The 15492-nt window shown below is 39.0% G+C and overlaps 1 protein-coding gene across 1 annotated transcript in view; it reads right to left on the minus strand.

Annotated features, from left to right (window-relative positions):
- Nucleotides 1-1265: 1265 nt before the first annotated feature.
- The window catches only part of MAPK12 (mitogen-activated protein kinase 12), a 63990-nt gene continuing 49763 nt past the window's right edge, over nt 1266-15492 (minus strand). The window contains exons 6-12 of the mRNA XM_075274164.1: nt 14906-14953; nt 12965-13079; nt 8021-8092; nt 5367-5446; nt 5124-5202; nt 3786-3959; nt 1266-2557 (exon numbers count right to left, since the gene is read on the minus strand). Of these exons, the coding sequence (XP_075130265.1) occupies nt 2490-2557; nt 3786-3959; nt 5124-5202; nt 5367-5446; nt 8021-8092; nt 12965-13079; nt 14906-14953 (636 nt within the window). The 3' untranslated portion in view covers nt 1266-2489. The remainder of the gene's footprint in view (nt 2558-3785; nt 3960-5123; nt 5203-5366; nt 5447-8020; nt 8093-12964; nt 13080-14905; nt 14954-15492) is intronic.

Here is a 15492-nt window from a genome sequence, read left to right on the forward strand (position 1 = left end):
ACCTAATAGTCTAGGTTCTCTACTGTTAGGAGGGTGGGCCCAGACTGTCTGCTCCAGCTCAGGACCACCCATCTGACAGTAGAGGACCTAATTAGCATATTGGATGCAGAACCTAATGGCACTGATTACTTAAGAATGGTAGGAGCCACAGATAAAGGTAAGAAAAAAGAAATACAACTGTTCCCAAACTAGTGGAGCAGCACCCAATAAAGAAAGCAAAGAGTTGGAGCTGGTAGAGGTGGTGAAAGGTCAACTTTAACTAATGACTTTCAGCTTTTACTGAAAACGGTTCTTATTCACAAAATGTTTAAAATAGTGTCTCAAACTTTAACACGTAAAAAGCTGTTTTTAAGAGAACAATTGTAAAGTGGTGCACATCTTTTGGCATTGCAGAACCTGTAATTAGAAGACAATCAAACTGTTGGATAGCATGGCTCTAAATTTAGAAACTGTGCTGTGCTCTTTGCACACCAGGAACCTGCAAACTAAACCTTTGGCCAGAAAGCACCAAATGAACACAATTCACGATTTTTGATTGTACAAAACTCATTATGATTGTTATCATCGTCTGCGAAAGTTTGGCTTTATTTCAAAATGCAGGCACATGTTTCAAAGCAGTGTCATCAAAAAACACCATGTTTTTTGATTAATGACTTTTCATTATTAAAAATAAAAGCACATACAATTCTACCAAATATCACAACAAAAGATAGATTACAAATAAAAGGTACCACTGTTCATAGAATATTGTATGTTTTCCTTGTGTTTTAAGCTTAAACACTAGAATAACTTCCACCAATGGATTAGGTAGCTTTATGCTACCTGTGCCACTGGTAAAAAGAAAAAAAAAAGAAAAAAGTCCTAAACATGGTAAATTCCTTAATGTTATTTTCTTTAAAAGCAGACCCATTATGATAACATGGTAGGAAATTTCACAGTCATTGCAAGTGTCAACAGAAAGCAGGTGCCATTTACAGCAGCCCATACCTTGTCAATTGAGTGACCAGGCAACCAATGTAATGGGGTGTCAGGCCACAGGCTACTGTACATAAAAAGACATACACAAGAAATGTTATTAAAAGGAGTTTTCTAAAATTATCATCATATCAGTTCAGTGAGAGTTTGACACCAGTACTATGCAAGGAGTTGTTTTCACTGTTCCACTCCTGGTGCCATAGCTCCAAATTTCCGCTAATCGTTGGGGGGGGGGGGGGGGGGGTCAGCTATTGAACACCCACTGATCTGCTATCGATGTCATATCCAATTTTTAAAATGTTGGAAAACCCCCTTTAATAACATTTCAGTACAGAAACACAAACTGTGGTATAAATCACACATTTTACTTTCAATTCTATTTACACATTTTGTTTGAGGAAAGCACTTTATAAACATTGGAACCAAACCTCCCTATACCATACAGAAAATAATGCAACATGAGTATATAACACTGAAGCTAACTTCATAAACATAGAGAATATTAAAAAAACAAAAAAATTACATGGTATAAAAGCTCAGAGCGATGGGCACAATGGTCCCGATGCAGTCACTGGAATGACAATACAGACAGATATCAGAAGTAGTATACTACTCATCTTGATAACATGCACAGCATTATATTGCTACTGCACCATTACCAGCTAGCTCTTCTTTTTCCATAAATAGCTGGCTTAGTCATTGCGCTGCTTTCACTTAATAATCCACTGTTAAAATGTTCTCGGAGAGGGAGGAATAGAGCAGTAATTTGTTTTTTTGGAAGTGTGCAATGCTAGTTCTCTGGTGATTAAATGATTACTGTACTGACCTCGGATTACTCCCCTGCACCTGCTGCCATGTGTGCGGCACGGAGCACAAAGAAAGACGGAAGCTCCACGGGGTGTGTCAAGTGGGAAGAGGGAAATTAAACACATTCTGATTATCCATTTAAAATGACAGCCTAACAGGGATTATCTCACCATGGCAAATTTTCTGGAAACGTTTGTGTGTGTGTATTTTTAACCATGTGGGCATTAAACATGCTTCCTTCTGCTAATAGGACTACACACCACTTCACTGCAATTAATAGGAAAAATCTGTCCGGTAGACAAAATGCAAGCACTTTAATTAAAAGGTTTATTATTCATAATACTGCAGAGTGTATTGGAATGTGACAGGGCTTTCCTGAATCTACATCTACAGAAGTACATGATACCAGCAAGATCTCACTGCTACAGAGATAGAGCACTTTGCTTAGAAACACAGGAGGCTGGCAGAGTTGACTCAATGCTACTAGTATATTCACAATACTTCTCTTTGATACAGTACACTCTGCAGACAAATAGGCAAGACAAAAATCCCCACTTAAAAGGAAATAAAAAAAGGCACTATATCCCCAACTGGAATGAAAACAATGACACAAATGATAGAAAACACATAATATATCCAGTTATACAGTTTAAGAGTTCATGTCTCATAATTTATATCCTATATTTCTTTTCAAGCCTTACAGACAACTATACAGACGTTTCCTTGGATTCGGTCACCGGTGGAAGGAATGTTGTCACTTCCTTGTAAGTAAGACCTATAGTGAGCAAAAGAAACAAGTCATAAACCTATCTTAAAATAGCACATTTAATTAATCTTGGCTTCTCTGACATCACAAAAAAGCAAAGGAAAAATTTGCTCTGTGATATGGTACCCAACATGGAACTATACAGTACACAGGCTGTCATACACGTGCACTTGCCTCTGCTGAGGATACATTGAAAAAAGGGGAAGTAGGCCATTGGCAAACTCCTTTAGTGGTAGTTTATCTTGTTTGAGAACTAAATACTTAAAAGGGGTTATGGGGCAAGAACTGGAAGACCTTTCCTCTGCTGTGATTCAGTGTGACCACAGCCAGGTTGAATATGGACATGATGGGTGCTGGGAGTGCCAGAGATAGAAGAGTGCTTTACTTCAGTTTGGGAGTGCCAACCACAATTAGTCTGGCTGCATTCAGAATGAATGTAGAGCGGAGGAAAAAGAGCCTTCTATTCTCTAGATCAGCCAGATCCTCTATCTTTCCTCTATCTTTCATTTTAATCATGTGCAGGAAAACACGAACATACTTGCCATTTAACCCACCCAAGTGTTTTCACAAAAAATAAATAAAGTAATTTTTTTTTTTCATTATCAAGGAAAGGGGGAGGATAACAAAACACAGAATTGGTATCACTACATCTGTAACAACCCCCAAATTAAAATTAGTACAATATTCTATATGATAGACGCCATAAAATATTAAAATTCAGATGCCAAAATTCTCAAAAACAAAAAGTAATAACACTTAAAATCAAAAATCTTACCTACTCACAAAATACAAAACATAACAGGTTATTAAAGTAGAGAGGAATAAAATGTTACTAGTTTAAGATTAAATGTGTTAGAACACTAAAGGGTTAAAATGCACCTAAGGCCTCAGAGTTATGTGCCAGTAATATTTATCTCAGCCATTAATTAAAAATCTGCAATAAAAAAATAAATTTCAGGAGTGTTTTTGCAATTTTAATGGGACTATTAGGGGCCTTAAGTGTTGAAATTCAATATTGATCCTTACTTCCCCCGACAACTAAGGTCAAAAGAGACTCAGAAGACCACCATACACAAAATAACTGGGGCTTAATCTATTTTTCTCTTATGTGTATGGGTTCCTTTAGCATGTTAAAGGGGAGCAGTGAATGGCTCATATCTAAGACAGGTCTCAAATTCCAAAAAAGCAAGGCAAGATAAATTTACTAAACACAAATAAAAACATGGTGATCACTTACGCTTCCATTCATCAAGAGGAAGTTCAAGATTATCATACGATTCATCATAAGGATCTGCTTCCATCTCATCATCAGAATCATGGAACTGCTCAAAGTAAGGATGACATAGAGCATCGGTCGCTGTTATTCTTTTTTCTGCATCTAGCACCAGCATCTTTTCCAGGAGATTAACAGCTAAAGAGAAAACAGAAAGCAAGGATGAAATAAATTCAGATACTTTGGCATTCTGTGATAGTCAGAGCAGCATTAAACAAACATTCAAGGTTCAAAGCAAATGACTCTCTGTTAATTGACTTAGTACTGATTGTACTTTGTACAAGAACACGGCTTTGTATTACCCTTGAGATAGCAAGCACTATAAAATCACATGAGCCATGAAAAGAAGGTTCCTTTGCCATTTCCTAACTTCTAATACTTGTCAGGCTGGGTTCACGTCTGCACCAGATTCTTCGTTAGAGACTCCATCATATAAACAGACAAAAATTGTCAGAGAGGAAATCCTGCACTGAGGACTTTTCTGTCTGTCGCTTTCAGTCGAAACTGGTGGACACCAGCAGTCCAAATCCACTTATACACAAACATCCATTAATGTGATCCAAAAATCCCCGAGCGTAGTTACCTGTAAAGTGTGAGGACTCTGATGGGACCAGGGCACTGACCACATGATCCCTGTGTGTACAAAGAAATAAAGAAAGTGGAAGCATGTGAATTATGCTTCCAGGGGCGTCCTCTGTATGATACTGCACATGTACCAAGTAAAGTCAGCGAACACAAGAAAGTAAACAACGCACGTGTTATACTTCTCCATACCAAAGTGCTAATGCTGGAGATATATGGTGCATACTCTAAGTAATGATACTTTCTTCACTTACAACACTCCTTTTTTCTACCCCTTTCCCTTGCATTTAGTGGTGGGAGCAAAAGAGCCTCATGAGCTGATAAAGGCATTTCTCTTGCAATAAGATACAGTGCTAAATTTGCATTGTCCTTCATAATACTACGTTCACATCTGCACCCCAGTGTCCGTTGTTCTGGTCAGTTGACATGACGGCAGACAGGTGCCCGGTGGATCTTATTGACTAATGGAATCAGTCAGGTGTCTTCTTTTAAAATTAAAACCATTGGATGTAAAAGTCAAACGCACTTTTTCAACTGGAGATTTTCAGCAGTCACTGTGACTATTATATTACTAAACAAAAATTTACTTAAAATTATTAAAGTGAAAAAGCAAGTCTTTAATTGATTGTCAGAATCTAGGAGTAGTTTCCAGAAACTAGTTGATGACTTTCTTGCATTTTTCATGAATTACTAATGAACTAAGCTTCAGTCTAAGATTACCTAGAGGGTTTGCATATCGCAGCAGTAATCCAAAGTCTTTCTTCTGTACTTTTGGGAGACTCTTGATATAATTTTTGGCCTAAAAAAAAAAAAAATTAATATGTATGATTTTAAATATTTCCATGTGTAAGTCTTAACAGTTATTTAATATCTTAACTGTTGTCACAGTCGAAAACAGACATGTACATAAGCAACTGGCAATACAGGTGTGATGTATGAATCTTTATATAATGATTTACTTACATCAGGGCTCTGAAGTTTCTGTACAAAATCCTGAGTTGGTGTCCCTGTAATTTTCATGATTTCTGTCAGCTGATCCAAATCTAAAGTATTTGTTTAAAATCATAACACAGTTTCCAAGTCTATGGTCAAAAACCCTGATACGATCATGTATATCAGACTTAAAAGATATTTCCTGAAAACCAGGGAAGACAACAAAAAACAAACAGACGAGAACAAAAACCCATACCCATACCCATCTCCAGTGGTCTGGTGTCCCCAGCCACTGTCCAGTCTAGTGACCCCCCAGGGTTTGTCCAGGCGGAAGTCCTCACTGCATGTGACTTCTGCCGGATCACTGGGAGGAAACGACCTGGGATGTCATTCACATAAGTAACCTGTGACGTACCAGGTCCTTTCTTTAGGCTGCTGAAGTGATCATGTGCGGCGAGGATTTCCTGGCATACAAGGGCGCAGAGGACAGAAAAGTATGATTTCCCCCCTTCCCCCTCACCTTCCCAGCCTTCAGAAAAATAAAACCCCTCTGTATTTTCTGGACAACCGCTAGATAAAGCAGAAATCCAGGAAAGTTGTGAAAAATATGAATCGCTATAAAGAGATTTAAAAACCATACATAAAATATAAATAAGCCTAATGACAATGGGCATGAACTGACTGACAGGGCAGTTTATACTTTGTGAAAACTGTATGGGTTAGGGTATGAATAATAAATTCAATGATAGTTAAACGCCAATTCTTAAAATATTTTAGCCTTCGAAACAGCAAGTGCAGCTTGATAAAAGCCCATTGTTAATTTGCCCCAAATGTAGTTTTTACTGTGGCATTCTACCGCAGGCAAGAAACTGCTTCCTTTCTGAATGCAGCACATAAACGTGTAAATACTAATTACCGCTTCTCTTACAAGAACACTGATTCCCTAAGTGAAGCTGAAGAACTTGCAGAAAAGGGAAAGAACATTTATTTTTAGCTGTAAGATTTTTTTTTTTTAATTATCTTTCCAGAGTGCAGGTTCTTTGCCTTGTTTTAAAGCAACAAATACTCTAACTTAGGCAATTAAGTGGTGCATTGTCAGTTTCCAACGTCTTCTATCATACGCTGCTAATGGCACACTTGAGCACACCACATCCTGTGCAATGAGTGCATATTACAATACGTGTTTCTAGTGCCTCCAATAAAGTTAGAGATGGTAATAGTTAAGAAACACCAACATCTTAATGGCAAACTTTGCCTTTGCAAAATTATTTTGTCATCCTTTAAATCCAGAAGCGGTTATCCGTGTGCTTTTTTATAACTGGCTTCTACTCATGCAACCAACAGCCAACTATTATCCAAGAATGCACGTTCCACAATAACTTCCATTTTGGTATAGTAGGGCCATGCAGCCTTCAGGCAGGTTATATCTGTGCTCTGAATGCTCTTGGACCTCCCATAAAAGCAAGTGGATCATGCTGGGAGTTGTAGTTTCACTGCAGTTGGAATGCTTAAAGTTGCTGACTACTTTGACTTGGATGACCTATCGTCAGGATATGAATAAATACTAGATAAGAAGGGATCGGTCCCACCAATCAGCTGTAAGGGTGCGTTCACACGATGTAAAATTGAGCGTGATCTGGCACGTATACGGCGTGTCAGAGTTTGAGCGCTTAAAAAGATCCCATTGATTTCAATGGGAGTTACGAGCGTATACACCACGTTATTTTGCGCCCATAATTTTGCAGCCGCAAAATAACGTGGCGTATACGCTCGTAACTCCCATTGAAATCAATGGGATCTTTTTAAGCGCTCAAACTCTGACACGCCGTATACGTGCCAGATCACGCTCAATTTTACATTGTGTGAACGCACCCTAACAAAGGACCACAGTGCTCAGGCGAGTAATGCAGCCTCTTCTCCACGTATAGTACATTTTGTAGCGGCTTTGAGCTGTAGTGCAGATTATGGCAGCTCTTTCCCATTCAATTGATTGGGACAGAACTAGTTGTAGTACTAGGCACAGCCAATGAATACTTTCATGTGCTATACCTGAAGGGAGAGTTCACACTACCACCGCTATCCGACCCAGGGTTTCAGTCCAAAACCCTGGGGAAACTGGACAGGGAACGGTCAGCTTTAAAATAGATTCATTTTAATTGGTTTTTAAAGCTAACAGTGTTTTTTTTTTTTTTTTGTTTGGCAAGAACACAAAGTCCTGCACGTACGACTTTGTGTCCGTGCAACCCCCCCTCCCCCCCAAAAAAAAAACAAAAACAAAACATTTTCCAGGTAGAGAGGCTGCATACAGACACCGGCGGTTAGCTTTAAAAACCCATTAAAATGAATGGGATTTAAAGCTGACCGCTGGCAAGCCATCACCCATCCAGTTTACTGGCCACAGGTCATCAATATTAAAGTCTTTAATAAGCAAAGCTTCAGTATAGAAGAGAAGAGGTTATTTATTTTTTAAGGCAGAAGGTGGCCATTTTAAATTCTACCACTGATAATAGGAAGTAAGAGATTTAGAGCTCTATGCAAGGTAGATAGAGCTCTAACTGATGGAAAAATTATAAAATAGCTTTTCCTTTTTTAAATCCATCTGGGAAGCCAAAGTGATCCCAAACAATAATCAATAGTTTACCTGATGGTGGAATTACAAGGTACTCTCTGTAGAAAAAGGATACGATCATTACCCTTGAAAAGAGGACGCCCAGTGTACATCTCTGCCATGATACAGCCAACAGACCAGATGTCCACTAAAACAAAATCAAATATTTAGCTCCACAGTCCAGATACAATTTAGCAGAAAACATTTTTTTGTTAGTCAGTAAGTAGGTGATTTAGAATTCTCAAAAAAAAAAAAAACACATTTGTACATGAAAATACAAACATGTGCCACATTTATGTAAAATGATGCTTCACTTCTACTCATTAATACACTGATGTCATCTGTGTGCTGTTTAATCGCGGCCTGTCTACACACGCCACCTAATACTGTGTAGTACCCCTTGTGATGCCAAATCAGCTAACTCTTTCAGGTCTGGACTACACAAGACCCTGAGCTTATAAAACGCAAAGTAACTGTTACGCAAACTGATCACAGAACATGGTTAAAGGGGACCCTTTATGAGCATTTTTTCAATAGATGCCACTCCAGTGATTTAGATAATTTTGGAATTTTTTCTTCATTTGCCCCAACCATTTAAGAGCCTTCATATCTGTAAGTTTCAGCACAATTGTGCTCTCTACTGCTGTCAGATGGGCGATCCTCCACTGCAGCAGAAAGATGGGGACCGCCCAGCTGTCAGTAGAGAGCAGAACTGTGCTGAAACACAGGAAAAAGTGTAGCTATATTAAAAAAAAAATGCCAATTGTGTCATAATTAGTGGGGCAGAACCTACTGAAACATGTAAAGAGTTTTGTCACAAAATTCAGAAGCTTTACTGTCCAACTTCTCTCAGTCCAATTCTGATGTTCATGTTTCCATTGAAGATGTATACAGGATAGATCATCAGCATGTGATCTGTGGGGGTCCAACACCCAGGGCATGCTTAGATCAACTGTTCCAGAAGCTGTAGTCAAAAGGAAGCTAGTGCAGCATAGCTGCAATTCCCTGAAGCAGCTGCTAGGCAGTGGATCAATACTAGGTTCCATTACCCAGATAGCTGATCTGTGCAGGGTCCAGGTGTCGGTCCACTACACATCACATACTGATGACTTCTGTGGATAGGTCATGAATTTAACAAAAATAAATAAATAAATATATATATATATATATATATATATATATATATATGTTTGGGGACGGACAGCCTTTAAGGTGCATTCACACAGAGTAAAGTGGCGCTGATTCTGCCACAATAACGCTGATAAAAAGACTCCCATTGAGTTCAAAGGATTCTGTCTTCCGTGCGGAACATATTGAAATCAAAGTGTTAAAAAGCCTCCCAATAATTTCAATGTGTTCCATGCGGAAGACGGAACCCATTGAACTCAATGAGAGTCTTTATCAGCGCTGATTCTGCTGCGAGTTATTGTGGCAGAATCAGCGCTACTTTACTCTGTGTGAATGCACCCTTAGGGTGCATTCACACGGAGTAACGTGCCGCGTGATGTGGCACGTATACGGCGTGTGAGACTTTGCGCGCCGTAAAAGCTCCCATTGATTTCAATGGGAGCCTGGATCGTATACGCCGCGTTATTTTGCAAAATAACGTGGCGTATACGATCCAGGCTCCCATTGAAATCAATGGGAGCTTTTACGGCGCGCAAAGTCTCACACGCCGTATACGTGCCACATCACGCGGCACGTTACTCCGTGTGAATACACCCTTAAGCAACGTTTGCTGAAAAAGTTAATACCAGCTATGACAGCAATTTGTGCTAGCTTTTCTGTTGGCTCAGACCAAGCAAACTGGCCTTTGCTCCTCATGCACATCGACAAACCTTAGGCAGCCATCATCCTATTGTCAATTCACAGTTTGCGCTTTTTTGGACCTTTTTAGACAAATCATAATCTTGGCATGATTAGACACTTCATAAGGTCAACTAATTTAGATATGCTCTGACTCAGGCACCTAGCAATGACTGATTTGCTTCATGTCAGAGAATGTATAGATCCTCGTGCTTAACTTCCTTTTTTTACCTAGAAACAAATCAACTCAAATGTATTTACTACCTGTCCGATACATTCCACTGTTACAAGAGAATATAGATTATTTACTTCACTGGTCCATGGTTTTACTGTCATGGCAGACCGGTATACATTATATAGTGACATATAACCAGCAAATTAACATAAAACTTAAAGCCACTATTTTGCCATTTATTAGGTAATAAGCTAGGCTGCAAAAGTATAAAAAAAAAAAACAGTGCACCAATTATATTTAAAGCTCTTTCTGATAGTTCACGCTGGCCAGTTTGGAAGGCTACTTCCATCCATATCGTCCGAACAAATCTGTCAGTAGCCACCTTTATCATGGTTTCTTTGAAGCAACATTTTTTTTTATTGTATAGCGCTTGAACATTTCTCTTACATTACACTATATAACTACAGTAGAACAATCTATAGGTCATTATGATGCTGCAATTTTATGTACAAGGTAACTTTTCACTTTAAAGTGTAGACTGTGTATAAGTATGGGAAAGCTTATCGAGATCAGATTCCAACCTTTTATAACACATACTAGGAGCTTTATAACTACACAAATAAATAAGTCAGTAATAAACTGGACACCATTACACAAAGTAAAGTATGCAACTGGGATGAACGGGCTCAGTCTATTAGAGGTGTCTGCTTTCAAGGCTCCTGGAGTGAAGCAGAGAATAACATGCTTAATGGTTTGTAGCCATAAACTTTACATCCGCAACAGTAATTTAATCAGCCCAGCAGCATTTACTATTGTATGGTACGCCTGCTGGTTTTAACCTGCACCACAAGGGGCTATGGCTTCATAGGTTTTATTTCAGTGCACGAGAGAAAGCACTATTTTACTGCATTTCAATGTAATAAAGCCTCTTCTTGTGGGAGTGAAATTAGAAGTGTTTGTATGCTTGTTCCTCAGCGACAGCGCCATTGTATTTCTCTGTATAATAGAGATAATAATGTACCTGCTGCCAGAGTTGTGCTGAGTGCACAGAACAAGGTTATTGCAGCAATAGACATATTGTGCAATTCACGGCAGGGACCAAGAAACCCCACTCTGATGCATATTTATGTAGCAACTCATATTACCTACCGCAATATTGCTTTTAAGAGGTAGGCCACCTGTTGATTATACTGTCAGGGTTACATAATAGGCCGAGTCATACTTTATCCATCGCATCTCAACACAACCCATATCTATAGTCACTTCAGTCCCACAATTTATGTAGCTTTGTTGACTTACATAATATTTCCAGCTTAATAAAATCCAGCAACAATGACTCTAATGCATTAGGCTGTCATTATGTCACTATACCAATGTATTGTCTTTATTCATCACACATGCTGCGATTTATGTTAATTATCATTGTGCACAGCAACTATTATTCCCCCAGTACAAACTGGAGCTCAGAAATACACAATTTTGACAGAGGTATCGTAATTGCTGGTATTAAATGTGCTTCTGAGTTTAGTGAACAGTCAGTTGTGTCAGAAAGATCACAGAAGAACATTGTTTGTAAAGTCAAGAGCAGCAGCACAAATATGTTTCTATGGTACAAAAGAAAATTACCCACAATAGAGTAATTAACTAGTAATTTCACAGGTCTGAAATTCATTGGGAGATTCCACACACTCCATCTGATTTATTAAGGAAGCTGTAATGGACTAAGTCTTCACAAAAGGACACTGGCCACAGTTTTATTAAGTAAGCGAAGAGACAAAATACTTGTCTGCAGTAAGTTTTACATAGAATGGTGTGCTAATGACCAATATGTAGTAACAGTGTGGTGCACTACATGTATGACTGGCACCTTATAGAATCCTTATTCATCTGCATTTAACATACTAAGTAGCCAACCCTTCATAGGAAACAGGTGCAAAATACCAAAGAAAGTCCCCATGCACTGCTATGTGATCTTCCTCATAACATATTGGGTTGTCTGCATCCTACTGGGATTTGATATTTCAAGCTTATCTTGTATCAATAAGTATGGCTATTACTTGTTATATTAGATCATTGTAATCCTATTTTCTGTGACTTCCAAAGAAAATTTTTCTGCCTCCCCGTGTTAGGATCAGTTTCCATCCTTTTAGCAAATAAGCCAGAAGTCTAACACCAGCATGCTTGCTGTCTAACCAGAACTATTCAGAATATGATCAAAAGGGGTTGATCTTACGTTTTCATTAGAATGGTCCTTCAAACATAACCAGCTGGGACCCCAATGATCAGATGTAATCTGTGTAGGAACCTGGAAGCAGTCCAATTCCCCAGAAACACTACCAGAGAAAACATTACTCAGTTCTTATTTAAAGGGGTTGTGCCATTAAAGACACTTACCTTCTGTCCACTGGAGACTGCAGTCTCAGCAGCCCCATTGCAGTAAATGACGTGAAGGTCACCCAACTGCACTGGCACTTTATTCACAGGGAGGTTTCAGTGGGATTTTTGTTCCCCCGATTGATGTGAGTCCCACTTGTCGAACCCCCAGTGATGTCACACTTATTCCCTATCCTGAGTATAGGTGTCTTTACTGGCACAACCCCTTTAGCCAATGGGCTGTCCACGTAACAATGCACAGACACACTGGGAGCTTGTGAATAGGGGACTTCAATCGATTAACTCAGTAATGACTAATAAGACAAGCAAACAAGCACCCGTTATTTAATTTTATTATTAATTATGGCACACTTTACAAATTTGCTAGTTTTCTCTGTATCATTTCAATTTTATGATGTGTGTCGTCCTGGTCTGGTCAACAAACCAAATGTTTGGGTAAAGGAGTTTTTTTAACTAAACGTTAACTCATCAATATGGAAATCCATTTCAACTTTCCATATGTCAATTAGTATCACTGAATAGTTAGAAACCATTTCCAATATTGCAAGTGTCTTCCCAGTATGTAATTACACTTTTTGCTATTTTGCATTAATATATGCAAGAAGAAAAAAAAACAAAAAAAAACAGACCAGCCAAACTCTGTACCTGTTTGTGTATAGTGCATCCAATTCAGAATCACCTCCGGAGCTCGATACCATCTGGTCACAACATAACCTGTCATTTCACTGTCTGTATGCCTTGCCAGTCCAAAATCAAGGATCTGTGAACATATGTGAGTGATAATATATCAGGAAATCATCCAAATGCGCTGTGTGGGAAGGAAAACTAAACCGTGTTTTATCTGTCCTCTCTTAAAATTGCACTTTGTACACTGTGCTATTAGTAACAGTCATATCTAGAATTTTTCACATATAACATCACTAGTGTTCTAACGATACACATAAATGATCAGATGAAAACCTATTCCTATGGATAGTATTTAAATAACCAGAGTATATACAGTACATAAGAGTTTCATAATCATGAGTCAGATCCAAATATATAACCAATATCTGCTTCTACAGCAATCCTTTTTCGGTCTTTAAGGATAGCATGGGAAGAAACAGTGACAGTCCATTTGTTCGCAATATTTGCAGAATACAAACACTATACAAGGTGCTGGGTAGCAAGTACAGAAGACAAATCACTCTTGCTTGTCTAGAAAATAATTTGTGTTATACAGGGAGACGCAAAAGATGCCATATTAGTGCCTTTTGGGCCTCATGTCAAACCCATGTAACATATAAACTAAGTCTACATACACAGTACTGTGTAGATATTGCCGGCCTGTGAATAAACAGCACAGACAGTACATGGATGATATCTACGCACCACTTGTGCCTCCACAGTTCCAATTTCTGCTGTTAGTGACCTAGGGCCGCAAATGGGCAGGCATAGGATCTGTCCTGAGTTTTGCCCCAGGCTCACGATAATACATGTGCGTGTGTATGTGGCCAAAGATTAAAGGCCACATCTGTCGGTTTTAGGGTTTTTTTTTCTGATGGCCAATAAAGTGCAGTCTCTCTCTTCTACGAACTGTAGTTTATCTCAATTCCACTTATTTTAATGATTTGCTATGGGGATCAGATTTGAAAGTATTGACAAAGCATAAAATAATTATTCTGGATGAGATTTGTGAGGATATGAAACTGCAAGCATCCTCTGACTTAGATTCCCAACTCAAGGTTTCCTTTTATCGGTAAAATTCCACAAAGACTATCAAAAGAGTTGGGACAGAGTTTGAACATACTAAAGCATTGGCTACAGACAATTCAATTATCCGTTAAGTATACTTATCATACAAATCATTTGGAAAAGATATGTAAATTACAGTTAAGATGGTTCCCAATGCCAGAAAGACTAGAGAGACTGTATCCAACATACTGTAACAGATGATGAAGTCATGGTAATTTGCATGGTGACCTGCTCCATATGTGGTGTACTTGGCCAAATATTCAGAGTACCTGGCATAATATATTTAGAGATTGCCTTGCTGGGGTTATGTTTTGATACCATTCGCCCATAAACTTAGATGGACTGTAGCCAGGATACTTACAGCCGCAAGGGCAGAGACTGCGCAGAAATGGAAATTCAATGTCCCCATGCATTTTCAGAAAGTGATAGTTATAGTAAATAAATCCTATTTGCTGGTACTTGCCCTTTACATTTGGCTACCAAGATCACTGCATTACTGATTTAGGTCGTAGTCGTCAGCCCTAGCTAAGATATTAATTTATTTCGCAATATGCAAGCGATCAATTGGGAGCACGGAGGGCAGCACAAAGTTTCCTGGGTAAAAAGGCATTACAGGGAGCCTGACTTATCTGTTTTGCTGGTTTTAATAAGCTTCCCCCTGGTGTCAGACTTCCACTAAGCAGCTTTTTGATTTACTCGTCTTTAATGTTGAAGCCCTACGCAATCTTTAGCCAGAGATTCTGCTACACAAGGTCTGCCTCCAAACAGACAACTCAGTGATGTACTAGAAATAAGTAAATATAGAAATGGTGAATATGCGGTAACAATCTCTACATAAGCCTATTAACATACCTTTAATTCACAGTCTTCATTCACTGCTAAGTTGCCAGGCTTTAGGTCCTGAAAAAAAGTGAAACACTTATGAACAAAAAAACCCAAACAAACAAAGAAACCACACTAAAGGCCCTGTTCACACTGGGCAAGAGGGGTCGGATTATGGCGCTGAATCCAAGTCATAATCCGCCCCCTCACAATGGAGGTCTATGTAGACCGCCAGGCTACTTTTTCCAGTCTCGCGGTAGCACCCTCTGGAGTAGGTCCATTCATTTGAGCCTACTCCAGAAGGGGGAAGCCGCGACTGTTGGAAGCCGTGACAGGCGCATTTTGGCCCGAGAGTGACTAGGCTTCCCGCGTCACTCTCGGGGCCAAAATCCGCTCCCTGCGTGAACGGGGCCTAAAGCACAGGTCTTAAACTAAAATAAACAATCACTTCAATGTACAGATTGACTATCATACACTGAAAAGTATCTGATCCCCATATTAGCTCTCAAAAACCTTGCGCTTTGAGTTATGTAGAAAGGGTTTACTACACCTCAAAATGCATATGCACAAATGTCAGAGTTGTAGCTATAGAAGGTGCAGAAGCAGGAGTCTCAACT

This window comes from Leptodactylus fuscus, chromosome 5 (assembly GCF_031893055.1).
Source record: "Leptodactylus fuscus isolate aLepFus1 chromosome 5, aLepFus1.hap2, whole genome shotgun sequence".
NCBI classification, from domain to species: domain Eukaryota; kingdom Metazoa; phylum Chordata; class Amphibia; order Anura; family Leptodactylidae; genus Leptodactylus; species Leptodactylus fuscus.